The sequence below is a fragment of the Prunus persica genome, chromosome G5 (genome assembly GCF_000346465.2).
Source record: "Prunus persica cultivar Lovell chromosome G5, Prunus_persica_NCBIv2, whole genome shotgun sequence".
NCBI classification, from domain to species: domain Eukaryota; kingdom Viridiplantae; phylum Streptophyta; class Magnoliopsida; order Rosales; family Rosaceae; genus Prunus; species Prunus persica.
This window is the reverse complement of record NC_034013.1, coordinates 14,215,561-14,236,917: the sequence shown is the minus strand read 5'-3', so window position 1 is coordinate 14,236,917 and position 21,357 is coordinate 14,215,561. Positions and strand designations below refer to the sequence as shown.

The 21,357-nt window shown below is 38.3% G+C and overlaps 5 protein-coding genes across 8 annotated transcripts; 3 read left to right on the top strand and 2 right to left on the bottom strand.

Moving 5' to 3' along the window:
• On the bottom strand, positions 433-3,519 carry LOC18777561 (proline transporter 1). Of its 3 annotated transcripts, none has more exons than XM_007210167.2 (8): positions 3,174-3,519; positions 2,206-2,430; positions 2,013-2,107; positions 1,718-1,904; positions 1,479-1,603; positions 1,190-1,405; positions 848-1,078; positions 433-766 (listed from the first exon to the last, which is right to left on the bottom strand). In XM_007210167.2, the coding sequence occupies exons 1-8, from the start codon at positions 3,289-3,291 to the stop codon at positions 617-619; spliced, it is 1,347 nt and encodes a 448-aa protein (XP_007210229.2). In that variant the 5' UTR covers positions 3,292-3,519; the 3' UTR covers positions 433-616. The 3 variants fall into 3 exon arrangements, with proteins under 3 accessions (XP_007210229.2, XP_020419653.1, XP_020419652.1); XM_020564064.1 differs by having other exon boundaries at positions 962-1,078; XM_020564063.1 differs by having other exon boundaries at positions 1,479-1,597.
• LOC18777731 (protein SIEVE ELEMENT OCCLUSION B) lies at positions 1,048-19,548 on the top strand. The gene is made up of 10 exons (XM_020564062.1): positions 1,048-1,052; positions 2,576-2,583; positions 10,086-10,091; positions 16,165-16,428; positions 16,539-16,643; positions 16,944-17,401; positions 17,487-17,596; positions 17,770-17,906; positions 18,007-18,486; positions 18,664-19,548. Exons 3-10 carry the CDS (start codon positions 10,086-10,088, stop codon positions 19,282-19,284), a joined length of 2,181 nt encoding a protein of 726 aa, XP_020419651.1. The 5' UTR covers positions 1,048-1,052; positions 2,576-2,583; the 3' UTR covers positions 19,285-19,548.
• On the top strand, positions 5,757-8,496 carry LOC18776273 (probable galactinol--sucrose galactosyltransferase 2). The gene is made up of 8 exons (XM_020564065.1): positions 5,757-5,980; positions 6,068-6,300; positions 6,688-6,778; positions 6,879-6,992; positions 7,097-7,216; positions 7,300-7,710; positions 7,815-7,955; positions 8,075-8,496. The coding sequence occupies exons 1-7, from the start codon at positions 5,811-5,813 to the stop codon at positions 7,816-7,818; spliced, it is 1,143 nt and encodes a 380-aa protein (XP_020419654.1). The 5' UTR covers positions 5,757-5,810; the 3' UTR covers positions 7,819-7,955; positions 8,075-8,496.
• On the top strand, positions 8,988-11,387 carry LOC18777996 (28 kDa ribonucleoprotein, chloroplastic). Its single transcript, XM_007209349.2, has 4 exons — positions 8,988-9,574; positions 9,692-9,793; positions 10,454-10,735; positions 10,994-11,387. Exons 1-4 carry the CDS (start codon positions 9,128-9,130, stop codon positions 11,057-11,059), a joined length of 897 nt encoding a protein of 298 aa, XP_007209411.1. The 5' UTR covers positions 8,988-9,127; the 3' UTR covers positions 11,060-11,387.
• Positions 11,398-14,160, bottom strand: LOC18777908 (protein-L-isoaspartate O-methyltransferase 1). Of its 2 annotated transcripts, XM_020564066.1 has the most exons (5): positions 13,860-14,160; positions 13,479-13,634; positions 13,031-13,301; positions 12,662-12,826; positions 11,425-11,859 (listed from the first exon to the last, which is right to left on the bottom strand). In XM_020564066.1, exons 1-5 carry the CDS (start codon positions 14,118-14,120, stop codon positions 11,609-11,611), a joined length of 1,104 nt encoding a protein of 367 aa, XP_020419655.1. In that variant the 5' UTR covers positions 14,121-14,160; the 3' UTR covers positions 11,425-11,608. The 2 variants fall into 2 exon arrangements, with proteins under 2 accessions (XP_020419656.1, XP_020419655.1); XM_020564067.1 differs by lacking the exon at positions 13,479-13,634 and having other exon boundaries at positions 11,398-11,859; positions 13,860-14,156.

The following is a 21,357-nucleotide window of genomic DNA, read 5'->3' as shown; positions in this document are numbered from 1 at the left end:
TCCTTCCTTTCATACGAGATCTTATATATTAAAAAGAAAATCTAAAATGGGTTATGATCTTTTTCTTCTCTTTTGTTAATGAAAATCAGAGATTGACAACAACTTTTTCAATATATGCACATTCCCGCTTCAATATATGCAGAAAGGCACTTGAATTACGGGGAGCTATACATATTACTACAGTCTACCGGAGTCTCCGGCCATAACCACACATGCAAAGACAATCCATGCATGAAAGACAGAAATGTCAAGTTCAACTGAGATCTTGACCATGGTCCTAATAGAATCAATTGGCTGCCTATTTATGATGGATGTGCTACAAGTGTCTGCTTAAATAGCCCATGGTGTATGACCATCTGAAGAAAAAATTATTGTGTGTACTCGATACACCACGTCGGCATTGCATGAATATTTTTCTATTGTAAGGCATGATGACAGAACTAATATTTTCCTTTGGTTACTTTAGATGTAAGCTCCCAAGTCTTCATGTATCTGTAATAATTTACATGTTTTTATGTATCTGCAATAATTTACATGTCTTCATCATGTATCTACAATAATTTACTATAGATGAATATTTTTGAAATGTAAAATGCCTGTAATAATTTACATGTCTTCATGTATCCGCAAAGAAATGATATTTCTGAACATTGTTGACGATCAATCGAACAGCAGAAATTGTGGTCACAACAGCAAGGAGAGAGAAAATTACAATGTTGAACCAATGCCATAAATTCTTCTCTAGTCTAGCTGTCTTTCCTTTCACCTGTGAGAAAAGAAGAAAGCCAATAAGATAGCAAGTTAGCTTGTACTTTGTCCTGATTGTGGTGCGGTATAGCAATATTACCTTGATGAAAATCATGCTTGGGAACACGAAAGTTAGAGGAACAAGTGTGAATGATCCAAACAAGTTCACAAAGTTCCCCATGAAAGGAAAAGCTGCTGTCACAAATGAATTCACCGTGAAAAGAAGGGCTCGCATGTAGAATCTCCTCTTCATGTTTTCTTTCGTGTTCATGCCGGTTTCAAGTTTGAGGAACTTGGTATCAAGGGTCTCATGAATTGGTGCAGCAAACATCTGTTGACGCAAAAAAAGATGGAAAGTTCAGTTGAAAAATATAAGCCTCTGCATGAAAAATCAAATATACAGTCACTATGATTTTAGTGTACCATCATCATCATGGCTTACATGTTGAGAGACTATGGATTGCAGGAAAACGGCGGCGTTTATGAGGACCTTAACCGATTTAGGACCGCTTAGCTCTCCAGGAAGGTATTCAGAGACAGTTGAGCCATAAGCCCAGTATCCCACCATGCTGACTCCATAGTAGAACACCAGCCCCACACTAAACTGCAGATATAAAGCTTTCCTCATATTTGAAACTGCAGGCTTGCGCAGAGTTGACTTCACAGACAAAAAGCACGAAATATCAGAATTTTAAACTTTTTCTTTTGGGGTATATTTCTAGTGATTCTACCTGTATCTCTAGTAGCAGGCCGGAGGTGTTGCACACAATTATAGCTGAAATTGCACCAAAGGCATTCAACACTCTGCCTGCTTTGTTTCCATGGATTGCATAATCTCTCTTTGTGTTAGCTTTCCCTTCACAAGAATCATTGCATGAATGGTAAGCATTGGAAATTATATATGGGATATGATTCTGAAATTAGGAGAGGTTTATAAATTAAAGAAGTTGAAAGAAAAAGGATTTTGTACCATCTTTAACTGCTACCACCAAGAGTATGACAATGTAAGCGAAAGTGAGAACGGTAGAGGGTCCGAGCCACCTTCTCATTGCAGAGATTGTTGGAATTAGAAATGAATAGATGAAGTAGGTCGCTCCAGTGACAACGATAAAGTATTGGAGCCTCAGGGGAGAATCACTGAATTCTGAGTTAATCTCCTGTTTGTTTGCATGTCCTTTGAACTTCAGCCAACTTATAATTCTCATTGCAGAAAGCATATAATTAATAGAGTGTTAGAGTTAATTAGTAATACCAATACTAATTACCTTGAGTGCCCTTCCTCCAAGTAGAATGAAACCCATATTTCCAAGAAGAAGGGTCAAGAACTGGGAAACCCATGTGATGTAATACATTTCTCTACCTTTGAAATATAAGACAGTGCAAAAACAAGAAAAAACACTATCAGTTTCCTCTATAAGTCAATCATTGTTGGTTAAATATGTTGCAAATGAAACTGACCAAACAAAAGTCCCATGAGATCTCTGTATCTGATGAACCTTTGGCCATTGATGAAGTGAAAAGCAGCCAAAAGCCAGTTGGCATAGGCAGTATAGAACCCCACAACCAGCAGGCATATGATCCCCCATGTCCATCCCAAAGGCACCAACATAAGATTTGAAAAGCTCAATATGTAACCACAATTGAAGCTTGTCACCAGCATCAACCCAACTTGTTGCCATGAATCTGTAGGATTTTGTCATTCACTTTAAAGAGCATAATTCAACAATCCCATATAAGAAATTAATGCCTTGAAAACACAGAAATGACTTTCTTGCTTCTTTTAGAACCTGGTTTTAGCAAAAACCCAGATATGAAGAACAACAAAAAGCAGAGTACTTCAGAAGACTTGAAACAATTTGTTAAAATTAATACACATTTGTATAGAAAAATCTAGAAGCTTGAAGAAAGTGCTATAAGCTTGATGGGAAGTCGGCAACTACATGCAACGTTGGAGAATTATCTAGAGAAAGCCACACATATGTGGCTGGGGTTAATCTTCCTAAGTCGGTGGACCAAGGTATGGCGGTGGATCCTGTCTATAAATAGACATACACATACATGTGATCATACAAGGTGGTGCAAAAAAGCTACCCAATCCAAATCATATGGAGGGAGTCCAACGAAAAGAACTCCCAAACTAAAGGAGAGCCAATAAGCTCACCAATCTAAGTGAAGGGCCAAATAGCCCAAACTAATCTAAGAAAGTGTGATGGCCAATAAGCCAAAAAAAAAAGAAAAAAAAAACTGAGGCCAATTAGCCTACATATGCTGTGTATTATTCTCCTCCAAATATAATAAAATCACTTTGTTTCAACTATTGTCCTATTGTCCTAAACCATTTTATCACATAAACCAACAACGGTATCAGAGCATCACAAATACTCATCTCACACCTCCTAAAATTTTACTAACACAATTGAACATACCATGGCCAATTGTATGAGCAGAGGGGAGGGAAAATTCTTGATCTTGGTCACCCCTTAATTGGCCTTGTTCAATGCTCAAAGCTTCTTTGTTGTTTGTTGTGATATCTTCTCCTTCCATTGCAGCTACAAAGAATCTTAAACCTCACAAGCAAGTAAGCAAGACAAAGCTTCTTATTATAAAGATCCATGTAAAGCCATAGTGCTTAAAAGTCAAGATCCAAATTTATCCCCACATGACCATTTCCCACCAAAATATATGTAGAAAGACAATTCATGCATTAAGGACAGAAATGTTACTTACGTAACCACATTGTCTTGATCATGATCCTTTTTATTGCATGGAGTGGACCCCATATCGTTGACTACACAGCCACTGTGCTGCAAAATGTTCTATGTGAAATATATGTAATATGTACTCAATCCTCATCAAGAGGCACCAATTTATAAATTTTAACTTGACATCAATTTCAAGTTGGAAACTTTTCCAAAATGCACAAGAGCTAAAGCAACCATTCATCCAAGTTCTCCCTCAGCTGTAGAAAACTGGCCTGCAGTCTATGATGTTATGGTTGATTATCATAATTATGATTAAGACAATGAGTGAAATGAAAGTTGACACCCCACCATTATGTTCAAAACATTATATCAAAGACCTTAATTGTGACAAAGGTCACTTCCTAAACCGCAGGATTCAATTTGATGGAAGATATGACAGGCACCAGAAAATTTCGAATGATTCAATTTCAAGTTATTAAATCAAAATCCTTAATCTGGGATAATGTGGCACTTGCTTTATCAGTTTGCCCCGCCATGTCGTGGAAGACATGATAAACCAGTAAAGTTCATATGATGCTGGCCAGATGTGGGGACCAAATCTCATTTATCATGGCTTAATTCATATGCCACAACCAAAAGACGTGGGATGATCGAGTCATGGCTTAACCCATATGCTACAACCAAAAGACGTGGGATGATCGAGCTTCCCTCCCACTAGAGAAGTGCAGAGCGAGGGAGATGCAAATCACTCATCTGATCCCACTACAACTCATCTGATCCCACTACCATGAAGTGGGAGACGGGATGTACAAAGCTAGGGAAGCATGGCCAAACCCAAGAACTCGAAGCGCTATAAAAACCCGGCTAGATCTCCAGCCAAGGTACGAGAAATTCAATTAAACACTAAGAGTACGCTACGCAAATACTGACTTGAGAGTTGGAGTGACTTTTGCAGGTACTCATCCCCTTTCCATCATTTGACCTCGGGAACAAAATCCGGAGTTCTGTTTCGACCAAGGAAGCGTGCGGACTTCAGTCAAGAACCTGTATAGGTATTTTTTCTTGAAAGGAATCCTGCTCCAACACCAGACTCAGTCATTCACCCTAGAAAATTGAAAGAATTTATTATGCACATGGCATACCAGAGAAGTTAATGTCATTTTTCACTAGACTAGACCTTGTTGACTCAAATGAAAGGTTTATATTTTTCTTTTTGATTTTTAGTAGTTCAATTTAGGCCCTAACAAGAAAAATATAAACCTGCCGTGGCCATAGTAGGTCCATTGAGGTAAGCTCACCCCACAATTTCGTCAAGTTGGGCCACCTCATATGAGAGAATTTGAAAGAAGAAAACAAAATTTGGTTCAATTTCACAGCATTAATTTGCTTGAAATTGTGTTATATAGGCCCACTCCGTATTGTATTTCACTAATTTAAACCGTTTATTTTGTAGATACTCATTCAAAGATCATCTCTACAAAAAATCACTTCAATCCGATATCATTTAACCACTTAATTGAATTATTGAAATTTTAGTACTCTCATAAAGCACAGTATTTATTGATTTTGTAGGACACAACTGGATATCAAAACGGTCTCTAATTTGTCTAATTTTTTGCAAAAATCATCTATAAATGTAAACTTAAAACATAAATGATTTAAATTGTTTAAAAAAATTCATAAGGGACCCCAAATGTCCCTCAAATAAAGATCCCTCAATAGAATTAACAGTCCCCTTCTATTGAGGGATCCCTCAAATAATTTTATTTGAGGGACGCCCTTTAAGGTACCCTATAAATTTTTTTTCAACGATCCAAACAATCTATTTTTTAGGTCTTCATTCATAGATCATCCTTACAAAAAATTAGACAAATCGGAAACCGTTTCGATATCTAATTGTGTCCTACAAAATCAATGAACACGGTGCTTCAAGAAAGTACCAAAATTTCAAGAACTCAATTGAATGATCAAATGATATCGGATTCAAGTGATTTTTTGTATAGATGATCTTTGAATGAGTATCTACAAAGTAGACGGTTTGGATTAGTGAAATACAATCTGGAGTGGGCCCTACAAGGGGTGTCCCTCAAATAAGCTTATTTGAGGGATCCCTCAATGGAAGCTCTTTGTAGAATTAGACTATATATATATAGGTGCACTTAATATACAAGAGACATGTCACCATGAAACTCGGTCGGTGTGACGGTCTCAGAATTTTCTGGTCTTTGTTTCGGTGCGCTGCAACGTCATCTGATATGAGCTCATGTTCTTCATATATGGATGTATAAAACCCCCTAGCTTGCTAGATCATCCATGATATATAATTGAAAAGTTGAAGTTTGTGAAGCGACTATAGCAAAGATGATTGTCCCAAGCATCAAAGATGACTGCCTCATGGTCCGGGACAATGTTGTTCTGTCTCATGTTCCAAGAAACATAAGTGTCGCACCAGCTGCCGATGAGGCTGCTTTCATTGGAGCCGCTTCTTCAAACTCTAGCTTTCGTCATGTCTTCTCTTTTGGGGTTCTTGAGTATGTGTAACAAATTTTGTATTGTTGGCTATATATATGTCAAACATTTGCTTTTTTTTTAAAGAATAATTTTATGTGTCTCTTCAGATTCAAGCTCTGGTGGATGATACCGAGTTTCGGAGATTCGGGCTGTGAAGTTCCAGCAGAAACTCAAATGCTCCTCTTGGAAACAAGAGAAAAATCCACTGTCCAAAATGGGCTATCTGAGCCAACAACTGAGAACAGTTTGTACATTCTGTTATTATCAGTCTTGGATGGACCATTCAGGGCTAGTTTGCAAGGGAACACTGTAAATGAGCTTGAATTTTGCATCGAAAGCGGTTCGTTCAATTTATGCAACTTTATTTTGGATGTTGATCAATGCGGTTTTAATTTGTTCTGCCTTTTGATTCTATTCAATATTTCTGAGTTTTGTGGTTTGTTTATTTATGCCTCAGGAGATCCCAACGTCCAAACCTCCCAAGTAACAGAAGCAATTTTTATGAATTTAGGAGACAACCCTTTTAAGCTCATTAGGAATTCCACAAAGTATATTTAGTAAATTTTCAAAATTAATTGATTTGAGATTTGTGATTATAATGTGCCAGATACTGAGAAAACAAGAAGGTAATTGATATATATATATATATATACACACACACATACAATTTCATGAAAAACTATGGAAAACAGATAGCCTGCTAAATCTGTTGTGCTTGAAATGGCAGATACCAGCACATGTGGACTGGTTTGGTTGAGCACCTGGGATGCATTTTATCATAAAGTTGATCCTGAAGGGATTGAGAAGGGGCTTAAAAGGTGAATTAGTTTCAAATGAAATAGACAGCTTTGATTGTTCAACTTGGTTATAGAAAAAAAAAAAAACTTAAGTACATATCATCATGTTTTTGTTTTCCAGTCTTTCAGAAGGAGGCTTCCCCACAAAATTTCTTATCATTGATGAAGGATGGCAGAACAAAGTAATGGAAGTTGAAGCTGAAGCTGATGAGACTGATTCATCTTATCGTGCCGCGTGAGACTTCTTTAAATAATTCATATTCTACCTCTTTGCTGACTCTGATCACGTTCTGCACCATGTTGAATTGTTAGATGATCTCATTTGCTCCCAATTTATAGGTCTGTGGACAGATTGACTAGCATAGAAGAAAATGATAAGTTCAAGGGCTTCCGGTCAGGAAAGTCATATGCTAATCTCCGTGAGTTTGTAAAGTTCATCGAAGAGGAATATGGACTGAAGTACACTCTTTGCTTTAACATTTGTTTTGAGTCATTTTTGAAAAATGTACATGATTAATCAAAGATTATGAGTTAAAATGCAGATTAGTATATGCGTGCCACGCTTTAATTGGTTCGTGGGGAGGGGTACTTCCAACATCTGAAGAAATGAGGAAATACGACCCCTGGATCAAACACATAGTTCAGTCCCCTGGAAACGTGAGTCACGTTATCTGTACAACCCTTGGCCCCATGGAGAAATATGGGATTGGCATGATTGCCCCCTCAAATATTTATAGGTTTTATGACGATCTTCATAGCTACCTTGCAAGTTGCAATGTAGATGGAGTTAAGGTGGATGTGCAGAATGTACTGGAACTTCTTGGCTCTTGTTATGGAGGCCGTGAAGCATTGATGAGGCGGTACCAAGAAGCCCTTGAGGCATCTGTTATAAGAAACTTCCATCGCAATAACCTTATTTGGGGCATGAGCCTTAGCAATGACCACATTTACAGGTTAATTTGTTGAAACTTTGACATCAACAAAGAAAAAAAAGGAAAAAGTGATTGATCAGTTTTAATTAGATGAGTTGTGTTGTGTTGTGTTGTGTTGCTTTCAGCTAAAACAGGGTGCAGCTACTAGGATATCAGAGGATTTCATGCAAATGGAGCCAACATTTCAGACCCTACATGTTGCTGCTGTAGCTTTTAACAGTCTTCTCATGGGAGAGATTGCTGTTCCAGATTGGGACACGTTCTTTGTAAGATGAATTCTGCTGACATATCTTTGATTTACTTATCCAACTCATATATATATATATATATATATATATATCAGCACCTAAATTAATTCCTAATGGTCTTTCTTCTGCATTTTCAGAGTGACCATTACACGGCTGAGTTCCATGCTGCAGCAAGGGCATTGGGGGGATGTCCAGTATATGTACAACTCAGGAGGAACCATTGAATCTCTACATTGCAAAAATGAACTTTCCGAATGTGTCGTGAAGGTTCGAATCCGAGGATGTGGTCGATTTGGAGCCTACTCCAACAAAAAACCAAGGTCTTGTATGGTGGACAAGAAAGAGGAGTTTATAGTCTACAATGCTAATAATGGTTTGTTGCTACTTAAACTTCATGGGCAATGCAGTGTAAGAGAGACTGAAATTGTGTATTGAGTTTTGCGACTGCAAGTCTGCACCTCCTGAGGGGCTCTAAACTTTGTTTGAATCAATTTAAGTGTCGTGTATTTTACATAAGCTTTATCTTTCCATATTCTGATCCATTATATAAAATTCAGCTCATCCCATGTGATATGGTCTCGTGTTACATTTAGATGCTCCAAAACATTCTATAGTCATACAGTCATAGCTTGCAAGATGAATTGCTAAAACAAATCAACTCAGATATACCCTTTAATATGCCATTAAATCTCTTTTTATTCACTAAAAATGAAGTGAATGTTATTAGTTATGAAGAGTGTTTAGGTGTAATCCGAATTACTCACGTGTTATAATATAAAAGCAAAAAGAATGTTTGGGTGTAACCCTAATTACTCACATATTATAATATAAGTGCACAAAAAAATTATATACACATGATAATACTGAAAATTTTATTGACGCTATTAGATCCCAAAAAAGATTTTTATTTTATTTTTTAAATTGTAAAATTTGTAAAAGTAGAAAAGCAGTTGGGCTGGACTTCCATGAAGCCATGAGTTAGATTTGGGCTCCTATATGATAATTCTAAATCTGAAAGCCCATACATGCTTTTATGTGCCCATAAAAAAGAAAATCTCCTTCTCTCTCTCTCTCTCTCTGTCCCAATAACCCCCTTCCTTCTACTCCTCTAGGACCTCTCCTCCACCCTTATCCTCACCCCCCTTTTCTAAAACCCTTCGCTCCTCCATCTTCTCCGCTCAACACAGAAAATGGCTTCTGCAACCTCAAATTTGTTCAAGACCTTGTCAATAGCAGACTCATGTCTAGTCTCTTTACCCTACCTCTCCTCGACCAAAACCGCCAACTCGTTTCTCTCAATCCCATCCAAACCCATTAAACTCCACCTCACGTACACTCATGCTTCACACTTTTCACCACCTCTGTCCCTCAAGAACAAAACCCAGTTCTCATCCATAGTCTCTTTTGTGGCCCAGACCTCAGACTGGGCTCAGCAAGAAGAAGACAGCACACTTACCATTGACCAAGACGAAGGAGCAGAGAGTGGTGAAGAAGGGGTCTTTGCAGAGAGGGAAGAGGAGGCGAATGTTGAGCCACCTGAGGAAGCCAAGGTATTTGTTGGGAATTTGCCTTATGATGTTGATAGTCAGAAATTGGCTGAGCTCTTTGAGAGGGCTGGAGTTGTGGAGATTGCAGAGGTGAGTTTTAATTGCTTTGTTTCATAAAGTTTGTGTCTTTGGGTTTCGATGTTGTTGTGAAATTTGTGAGGTTTAGATATGTGGGTGAAATTTTTTATTTCTCTTTTGTTGTTGTAGGTCATTTACAACAGGGATACTGAGCAGAGTCGTGGATTTGGATTTGTGACTATGAGCACTGTTGAAGAAGCTGATAAGGCTGTGGAACTGTTCAGTCGTTATGTAAGTTGTTTCTAAATTTCGTTTCTTTAAGTGGTTTGTTTTTAGTGCTCTTTTGGTGATTTTGATTTCTGTAAATTTATGGCATGCATAAGATGGAATAAACTCAATATGAGTAATTACAATATTTTGAAAGATTAAAGAAAATTAGGACAAATGATGTGAATTGATGGCTGAACAGCATGGGCTATGTTTGTGGAGGGTAACCGATAATACATTGTATTAGGGTGCTGGTGGTTTAACTCGAAAGTTGAGTGTAGCCATGAGCAATGGGTTCTATATTCATATATCTAGTATGGGGGTAACTTTGAAGTTAGTTCTCAAAATTAGTATAGAACTTCTGATTATAGGAGAATGTGTCCTAAGAAGTGCTCAATAGGTTCTTGGAATGGCCCTGAGATTTAGTATAGAGCTTCTGATTATAGGAGAATATGTCGTGAGAAGTGCTCAGTAGGTTCCTGGAATGTCTTTTGTAGTAAAGCATACTGCCCATATGTAATGTGCATCGCTTATTCAACTTTTGGTGCATATGAATAGAATATTATTCAAGTGTACCGCACGCAATGTTCCATACTATTTTTCATTTTTATAAAAGCATTTTATGTCATATTTTAAGGATTGTGTTGATTGCTTCTAAGTTTTTTGTGTTTACTGCTGCGATAGGATTTAAATGGAAGGCTCTTGACTGTCAATAGGGCTGCTCCAAGAGGAACACGCCAAGAACGCACACCCCGTTCATTTGAACCTTCTTTTAGAATCTATGTTGGTAACCTTCCATGGAATGTGGATAATGGTCAACTGGAGCAGGTCTTCAGTGAGCATGGTAGCGTGGTGGAGGCACGAGTAGTCTTTGACAGAGAAACTGGACGGTCGCGTGGTTTTGGCTTTGTAACAATGGCCAGTGAAAACGAAATGAATGATGCCATTGCTGCTCTAGATGGACAGGTATTAAGCGTTTACATTTTCAGCCTTGATGATTCATTAGGAAAAGGGGATCCATCATTCGTGTAATGATGGACCAAATTCTTAGGTTGAATTGACATGCTTTAAGTTAATTATGCTTTATATGGTTTGTCTAATTTTGCCTAATGGACTTGATTGATAAAGGGGTGAAAAACATAGTTGATGGAAATGTTGTATGGATTCATCGGTGCATCTTGGATACGATATAAACTATCTTACTTGAGTTGTCTTGTGCTGCAGAGTCTGGATGGAAGGGCGATCAGAGTAAATGTTGCGGAAGAAAGACAAAGGCGCAGCCCCTACTGACTTAACAGGGATGAAACCTAAGTTCTGGTTTTGGTTCCTTTTTCTTTAGATGAGATTTTGTGTCAGCTGTTTTTCAGCGAGGTTTTTATGATTTCTACTTTACAGGTGTTGTTCTAGTTGGAAACGATATATAGCGTCCAAGTTTGACTCCGTTAATTTTGGGGCACTACTGATGTGGTTGCTATTTTATTTTGATCAGCTAATGGAGCATTTGAACGTCATTATAATGAAATAGTTTCATTTGTATTGTATGTCAGTGGATGTAAAGCCTTGTACTTTTAGATTCTTTTGTAGCATGAAAAACGCATGGTGCAATGCGGGTTTAAACATTCAGGAACTGAAAATCAGAACGAACATTTCAGATATAGCAGAAACTACATGCCGTATATTTAAGTCATTTAGCCATAAACAGGCAACAGGTTTGAACACCCTTTGAGATTAAGCGAATTTACAGTGGCAAGGGAACAAACTACTATACCAAAGCAAACCATTACTGCGAAGAGAAACCAGAAAATCATCTACGCACAAATAGTGAGCCAGTAGCAGGCCTCAAGAGCCTCGCAACTGAGCATCTTTGCTTGTGAGAGGAACATAACGAACTGAAGTTTCAGTCCGGACACTGATAGAACCATCCAAGTTCTTGTCCACAACCTTCAAATCCTGGAATATGTTTCCCACTGGAATCACCATTCTGCCTCCAGGCTTCAACTGGTCAATAAGCGGTTGTGGGATTTCTGGTGCAGCTGCACCAACATGAATGGCATCATAAGGTGCAAATTCTGGCCAACCTAGCCTTCCATCTGCAACAATAATTTATCAAATCAATAAAACGAGTAATTAGCATTTGGCAGTAGTAAAATCGTGTCTTAAGCTGATGCATTTTTTTTTTCTAGAAAAAGACCGGTATCATGGGTGGAAATACTTGAGCATATAGTTCAGGTGAATGGCAGCAAAACTTTGGCAACCAGTGTATGGAGCTCAAATATGTTTAGTAAAAGTGTTATAGGCCTTGACTGGCAATTCCTTGAATCATATTGGATGAAAAACTGGTGTTTTGTTGCTGGTGCGCAAACTAAGCTGAGTGAGTTTTCATTACAAACTGACAAGATGGAGATTACACTAGAATCAAGGCATGATAAGTATGATTCCTCTCAGCACCCAAAAAGGACTAAGCTATTTCACTCCAACAAAAAGAAATTATCAGAGGAAGTCCTAGAATATAGATTTCATGAACAGAACATGATTAAAGAAAGAAGTCCAGAGAGACAGGGAAATTGAATGGGAGGAGAACACCCAACGGTTTTTCATCTCCAAAACATAACAGCAAAGAATAATTCTACAAGCTTTCAAACATTTTAAATATCTTTCCAACTTTCCTTGAAGCCCAACAAGAATTGAATCCATTTTATGAATTTCTAAAACAACAACCCTCAACTCATATCATGGAACCAGCCCGCATGGGTACACACCATATTCATGCAAGTAATTTCTAAGACTAATCAGGGTGGTATACACTCTTTTCATTTAGCTTCAATAGAAAAATGATTTTCTTTTTCTTAGTTTCAATTTCAAAAGTGTAACCCTGGGTTTCAGGAAACATACCACCGACATGCACTGAGAGAGAACCTTCTTTCAATAATGGTGCTGCTGCACTTTTTTTAATATTCTCGATTGAGGAAGAAGCCAACTCAGGAATGTGCTCTACACCAACTGCACGGCCTTGTGGCCCAACCATCAAGGCAAAACAAGCTGTCAAATATCCCGTCCCTGCAAAGCAAAATACAGTAAAGGAAATTCAGGATCTCTAGTACTGCCTTCAAGATGCAGCACAGCTAGTGCAAAGAATTCAGGTTTCCATAGATTCAAATGGTCAAATGTCAGTGTGACATTTCACTTCCAAGAATGTGCTAGCTATAAAGACATAAACACATGATATTAACATGTTATAATAAAAATTCCGTAGATAAGCACCTGAACCAATATCCAAAGCACGCATATTAGGCTGCAAATTCTCTTCCAACAACTGAAGGCATGTTGCATGCATATGAGGTGCAGAAATGGTGGCATTATAACCTATTGCCATGGGGGAGTCAACATAAGGTGGGGTCCCATCAGGCACAAATAAAGCTCTATCAATAGTCCCCATCACTTCAACAACCTTTTTGGAGCTAATCACTCCATAACTCTGCAAATTCTCCACCATCGCCTTGTTCTTCTTAACGCTACTATGGGACCAGAATTGCTGTAAATGATAGAAAATAATTACGAAAAACAAAGCTCGAATTCAATGTTGTTCAACACTAACATATAACAGTAAAGCCCAAATTAAATTAAGCAACAAAGTAATTTAAATGAAACACAAACAAGCAGAACCCCTATTGGAATTTTGCCCATGAATGATCACAACCATCATTAATACCTTGTCTGGTTGCAAATCCAAATCCTCGACACTAGGATCAGTTATGGGTTGAATTGGTCCATCCAAGGCCCTCGGACAACAATACAATTGAATACCACCATTAACCAGGGTAGAATGAACCCCGATTAAAATGAAGACTAAAATTACTACAAATCCCTATTATTAGGGAACATAACTACAAGAATCAGATCCTAGCATAATAAGCAATCACTAAAAGTACATCATTACCAAAAACAAATGAACTTAAGCTCCAATGGGTTGATAAGAAAGTAGAAGTAACAGATTAATAAGACAAAAGATTAAATTTTTACATAGTTATCTATCTATAAGCTGAAAAAACAAATGCTTTGTTTGGATATAAGGAGAGAGAAAGAGAAATACCTCCATTCCGCGGAAGAGGGAGTTACCCGTGAGGAAATTAGGGTTTTGGAGGAGAGGACAGAAGGAGAGAGAGGTGGTGGGGAGAAGTGTGAGTGTGCGAGGACGATGGCGATGACGATGATGCGAGTGAGGAAAGAAAGAGAGAGTGGTAAAGGTTAAGAGGTGTTGCACAGTGGGCGCTGGATAGCGGGAACCATACGCTAACCGGTCTAGGCCTACTATAGCACTTGTTGCTCTCGCTGGGGAGAGTAGCTTATGCATTTGCCACGCTTTCTCTACACCTTTCTCCAATTTTCCATTTTTCACTGCTTTACTTTACACTTGTCTTTGCCCTGCCCTTGCTTCTTACACCCTCACCCGCCGACTCATGCGTACCCCACACATTTGGGTCAAGCTAGTTGGGCCATTTTATCTTTTTGTTTTGAGGCTGCACTTGTTAAAGCCCAAGATGTTGATAGGATTTCCCGGTCTAAAGTTTGACAGACAGTCCAAGAAAAGTTTGATACAATTACAAACCCGGGTTCGAATCTGGTGAAGCCCAAACCCGTCGGGACTTAAGGTTTTTCGAAACGCGCTCAATTCGAAGGCAAGTTTAGTTTTAAACTTAAAACTTACCCGAAAGAACGAGATGTTAGGATCAATGCCTAATTGAACAAAGGTTAAGCCAAAAAGTCATACCCAATACCCATACGATCAGGTATAGGTTCTCTTTTCTCTTCTCTTAGGTCATGCTCGACTCGACTTGACCTAAGAGAAATTTTGAGCATGGGCCAGCCCAATAAAACTTGTTTTACATTGTCCCCTGTTGCAAGCTGATCCTGCCTCATTTGGTTCTTGGGCCAAAGAGGGGAGCTGAGGCTTCCGCTTTCTGTTTACCACCAAGATAGCACAGTAATTCTCTTTTCTCTCATCCATTTTGTTCCCTCAGATGTTAATTATACAAAACTCAAGGACCAGTCTTAGCTTCTTAATTTTCGATCAATAAAGAGTCTTAGCTTCTTGATTACTAGTCCAGGTGAAGCAAGCATTGCTGACGAAAGCATTTAGATGCCTTAAGCATCACAAGCACATCAACTGTCTGATGTCCCTTTCTTTTCCCCTTTTGTCGAGAGTTGTCCCTTCACATAATTCCTTTCTTCAAGGAAATACATATCAGTGTGGGGTTGAAGCTCAGAGTTTACTGTTTGTTTTTTTTTTTTGGTCGAAGAGTTTATTGTTTATGACTTGATAAAAAAGTTCATATGATTCACGCACCAGTACAAAAGTATGCACAAAATAATGAGACATGATCCTACAAGGATTTAGTTTCTCTCAAGCACTTGATTCTTGCCTGGAATAGGAAATCCTTTCACAAATGACTGCTCATGGGAGCAGATTTTCCTGCCTATGTATATCTTAGTATGTGTACAATTTCCAAAAGAGAAAAGAAAAAGGGGAAAAAGAGTAAAGAAGTTACATATAAATGATTAAAGAATAGTACTGGGGTTTGGATGCTTGGCAAAAGTTTGATTTCCCAAGCATTAAATTCTTGTTTATGGTTGTTGCTTGGGAATCAATGTCCTAAAAGATCTGGATTACGATAATCTGAATGATTAAAATTTACTAAAATGACTAAATTATACACGTTGGCATGGCCTCCTCTATGTACAAGAAATTTTTTGAGCTTTGGAGTTCGAGCTATATATGCTTGTGTTTTAAATATATCAACAGTTGATAATCGTCCACGCCCTGTACGTGCGAAATTAGTTTTTTCCTTCATTGGAGTGTTTGATAGATTCGTCTATTAGCTCTATTAATTTCCAAATATTACTTATGTATTTACTGAAAACCCCAAATCCAAGAGAATGCTGGAGACTTATGTAAGATCCCACATTAACCAACGGAGAGGGGGTGATGTGCTTTATATGTGCACACCCGCATCCATTTAGCACGAGGCCTTTTGGGAACTCACTGGCTTCGGAGTCGTAGGAACTCCGAAGTTAAGCGAGTTGGGGGCCAGAGTAATCCCAGGATGGGTGACCCACTGGGAAGTTGCTCGTGAGCTCCCAGAAACAAAACCGTGAGGGCAGAGAGGGGGGCCCAAAGCGGACAATATCGTGCTACGGCGGAGCCGATCCCGGAATGTGACACTTATACCTTAGGGCCACCACAGCTGTGTAACAAACCTTATATCCTTATCCAGTATATGTCTGGCTTTAACTTTAATTAGACTCACCTTGCAAGCAAGGTACTTGTTCATAAGGCTTTAACTTTTATTCCATTCTTCTTGCTATTATATAAGGCTTAGCTTCTGAAACTGTAAAACCACTCAAACCTAGCATTTTCTCACTTTCTTAAGCATTTGAAGTTCCAAGATATGGCAAGCCAACAGCTGGTAGCTCCTAAGCTGAAAAATGTGAATATGAGGGATAAAAGAACATCCCCCCAATCTGATGATAGTGCATTGCTGAGGCAAATTCGGGAGACTCATTCTCCGGGACGATCCCACAGCGTCGATGTCAACCAAATTCTCCAAGTCATTGAGGAAATATTTCATCGTGCTACTCACAGCACTGCTGTCGTTCTAGCTGTATTTCCTTATCCCATTTGCTTTTGTTATAAAATTTTGAAATTAAAAAGAAGAACACTTTGTAACAGTTCTGTTTATTTTGGTCACCAATTGCTTTACTTGCTGTGTAGGGTACACGAGAACTTGCAGATACGGTGGAGGACAGGACCACTTTGCCTAGTGTTGATGTCTTGTTCCACGGATTGTCTTATCTCATACAAAAGATCTATTGCGAGGTACAATCTTTTTTGCTAAAGCTAAATGCTTTTACTCAAAGAAAAACATATAAATTTCTGTTTCTTTTATAAAGCATATGGCATGGCACTTCTCCTATACTGTTTCTGCATATGGGATGGATATATAGGAACATGTATGCTGCAAATAGAAGTTTCGAATGAGTCTCTTTTATTCAAATTAATCCTAGAAACCATAATTTAATGTCTGAGGACTATGCATGTAGGTCTCCTATTTTCTATTACATCCTTTCTATGCAAAATACAAATTAGCAATTAAGCACAGTGTCCATGTAACGGCAGATAAGTTGCCAATGCTCAGGAGGCGGCGATGTTCACGCGACCACAATGGAGTTACTCAGGACTCTTTCAAACTATTCATGGGAAGCAAAAGTGGTGCTGACCCTGGCTGCTTTTGCTGTGTACCATGGAGAATTCTGGCTTGTGGCTCAGCTTTGCACTACCGATCCATTAGCCAAGTCCGTGGCCATCCTGAAGCAACTGTCGGACATGGTAGAGCATGCCGCCTCAGTCAAGCCTCAAATTGAGGCAATTGACAACCTCATCACGGCTGTTACCAACGTTACCAAGAGCATTGTGGTGTGCAGTGAGATGGTCAAGCTGCAGTCTCACTACATTTCAGAAGACACACCTCCACTGTCAATTGCCCTGGCACATATTCCTGCTGCTGCCTATTGGGTCATTAGAGGCATCCTGGCTAGTGCCTCCCATATTGCCATCCTCGCAGGCAGCAGACATGAGTAAGCCATTGGAAACCACAATGCATCAAATTCATTTCAAACTATACCTAAGCTAATAGCAGCTCCTTTTTTCTACTCATTCTAGGTACATTGCATCAACCACAGAGGTTTGGGAACTCTCAAGCTTGGCTCATAAGCTGAAGAACATACATGACCACCTCACCAGTGAACTTGAGAATTGCCGTCAATATATTGGTAAGCTCTTGGATTTGCAAACTTTAGAACTGTGGACATGTACCTCTTAAACCTAGTCTAAAAATGATGAAAGTTTAACTTAGAAGTTAAACATATCTCTTGGCTGGTTTTTCTTTCAAATTTCACCTTAAATTTAATGAAGTATTGAACAAAATTCACCATATGGGATCCAGTGGCAAAGAGATATGATGAAGATTATGAGACGCTGAGACGCCTCTTCCAGGGCCTCCACCTGGACAACCTGAAGAACTTAAGGGCACTGATTTCCCACAAGGATGATGCACAACCACTCCAAATTGGTACAACCAGGGTACTGTCTACTTATATCTTGTACCTTGCATTTCCCAGTTTCGTATTCCTAATGAGCCATAAAACTGAATCATTTTATATGTTTCCATTGCCACAAGCAGTACAGTCTTGAAGTGTTGAGGAGAAGGCATGTGTTGCTGTTGATAACGGATCTTAGTCTGAGCAATGAAGAGATTGTGATTCTTGATCACATCTACAAACAACAGCAGAACAGGGCAGAAGTTGAGTATGGGATTGTTTGGCTCCCCGTTGTGGACGCAACCACTTGGGATGAAGCAAAACGGTTTAGATTTGAGGAGCTAAAGTCAAAGATGCCGTGGTACGCGGTGCACGACCCTCAAATAATTGAGCCACCGGTGATCAAGTTCATCAGAAACGATTGGCATTTTGACAAGAAGATGATTATAGTGTCCTTGGATCCACAAGGAAGGGTGTCCTCCCTGAATGCTGTTCACATGCTGTGGGTATGGGGCAATGTGGCTTTCCCTTTCACTGATGAGAAAGAGCAGGTACTGTGGAATGCAGAGAGCTGGAGACTCCAGCTCGTTGCCAATGGCATTGATCCAATCATACTGGACTGGGTAAGTGCTAGAAACTTCGGCATAATATGTTGACAGACTGTGACTCTGAACCATATATTACATTCAATCGAGAGTACTAAAGTTAGATAACATTTTCGTACATTCATATGTATCCATTTATTAAGTCAAAATTCATGAAGAACTAAAGATAATGTGGAAACTTTTTTGCTTTACCAGATCGAGAAAGGAAAATATATATGCTTGTATGGAGGTGATGATTTGGAATGGATTCGGAAGTTCACGGTGAGAGCAAAAGTTGTTGCAGGACTTGCTGGTATCTCCTTGGAACTGCTTTATGTAGGAAGAAGTACAGCAACCAGGGAGCGGATCAGGAAAGTGAACAAAGTCATTGAAACAGAGAACCTCAGCCGGTTCTGGCCTGATTACACATCCAATTGGTTCTTTTGGTCCCGAATGGATAGCATGCGATGCTCCAAGGCTAAACACCACAGGACTGTAGAGAATGATGAGATACTGAAGGAGGTCATGACTTTGCTGAGCTATGATGGAAGTGACCAAGGTTGGGTTATGGTGTGGAGAGGCTCAAATGAGACGGCCAGAGCCAATGGACAGCTCACTCTGCACACCTTGGATGAATTTGAAGCCTGGAAAAATAAAGCTGCTGAATCAGGCTTCGTGCCTACACTCAGTGATGAACTGAAGCGGCGCCACAAACCGCAGCACTGCACCCGTTTGATCATTCCAGGGTTCGGTCCAGACATCCCGGACAGAGTGGAGTGCGCAGAGTGTGGCAGTGAGATGGAGAAGTTCTTCATGTTCCGCTGCTGTACCGATTGAGACATGTTGAGTCAAGCATGAAAAATCCATATTGGATCTTATGTTATATTAATTATGGTGCTCTTTCTTGAGAGAGCTAAATGTTTTAGTATGCATTAAGAATAAGTTTGTTTGTGTGAACTTGCGAAATGGCTAGGACTCTAAGCGCCAGTTTGGGCTGTTAAGTCTGGCGCTAATTCGGATGATATATATATATATAAGCGTATAAGAAAGTAAAAATAATAGTACATGAAAGACTTTTCAGTACTAAAATTACTCTCACAATCTCTCTCTCTCTCTCTCTCTCTCTCTCTCTCTCTCTCTCTCCTTCACTTTTCTACAAGGTGTTAAGGGCTCATTAAGTTCATGTTTAGGACAGCAGAGCGAAATCTCGCTATAAATATTTGTTAATGATGCCATAATATCGCTTAGATCAAAGTCTAGCAGTTTAATGGTAGCTTCAATAACTATGGCCTGCCTGTTTAAAAATAATGCTCATGATTTGGGATATAAACATATCTAGTAGAAGAATCGTGAATGAAAATATATGAAGCTTAGAATTATGAAGGAGCTCATCAATAATGTCAACAAACTAAAGAGTGTTTGATAACCATTTTGTTCTCATTTTTAAAATTTTATTTTATTTTTTAAATGGAAATTAAAAACATTTTTGGTAACCATTTTTGTTTTTAATTTTCTAAAAAAATAAAATGTAGTTTTCAAAATCAACCTTATTTTTTAAAACAACTTGAAATTGTTTTTAGTTTTCAAAACCTAACTTTACATTCATTTATCATGACGAAGGGTTACGGTGTATTTACATACTTAGTATAAATAGATAAAAAAATGTCACATTCATTGAGTTATTATCGTCTTTAGAGTAATATATGTGATGAGTTTAGAGTTGTAAATAGGTCGGAGATGGATCATATCACTATATATCTGATCCGATCAGGTAGAAAAAAAATATCCACCCAATCTAATCCGATAACCTGACAAATCATTCACAACTAGATTCATATTCGATATGTTGGATTATCGGATATCGAATCCAATAATACGATCCGAATTATTTTTCCTAATAAGTTGAACAATATTCTTATTATTTACAAAAAGTTCACAATATTCTTATTGTTAACAAAAAGTTCACAAAATTATTACATGTGCATATTATTACACGTATTTAATATAGAAATATCACGTTTGTTGAGTCATCATGATCTACTTAAGTGTATCACTTAATGGACCATGATGACCCAATGAATATGCATTTCCACATAAATGTACTCTGAGATAAATTAATGTGTCATTCGGAACCAACAAGTATGTATTTCCACGTGAATGTACCATAAGATGAATGAATTAGTGTGCCATTTGGAATGCTATGCGTTGGTAGTAAATTTTTCGCAAGGCTTAGCTCCCTCCTTTGGAACAAGGCTTTAATGGCGATGGAGGATGGGCTAGCTTCCCCCACAGTATTGGTTGGTACAAAAGCATTCCACACATAAATTATTGTCCTACTCACCGACTCAAACGTTTTTCATGTTGTATACTTGGCGTGCATTATTTAATTAGGGTTGGTGCAAGAGGACATCCTTGTGGATCCCAAACGTCAATATGTTGTCCCTTGGCACAGGTTTGATTGTAAGCTTCAATCATTGTGGCCTTCCAAGCCTAGACAATTTCTCTATAAGATTAAACAAGAACTCAGATTTTTAGTGTGTAATCAAAACCATAAGGTAAAGGGTAATCTACCGTTTTGTTCCATGAACTATATTATAATTTTCAAATTACCCATAGACACAATTTTTTTTGTTGAAAAAAGAGCGATGATCATAGAACCTTTTTTTTTTTTTTAAATTTAAATTTTTTTTAAATTTTTTTTTTTTAAAAAATGAAATAGAGATAGACCGATTTGAGACTTGTTGTCAATTTTTTGGATGTCTATTTAAATTTTTATCATGTGACTTGCACATTGTCTATCCAAATTTTTGTCAATATTAATGACTAAACAAGGAAAAAAAATTAGAACTTATTTTCATATAGTGTAAGTTCTTAATTTACGGGGAAAAAAAAGTAATAGAATAAATTAAT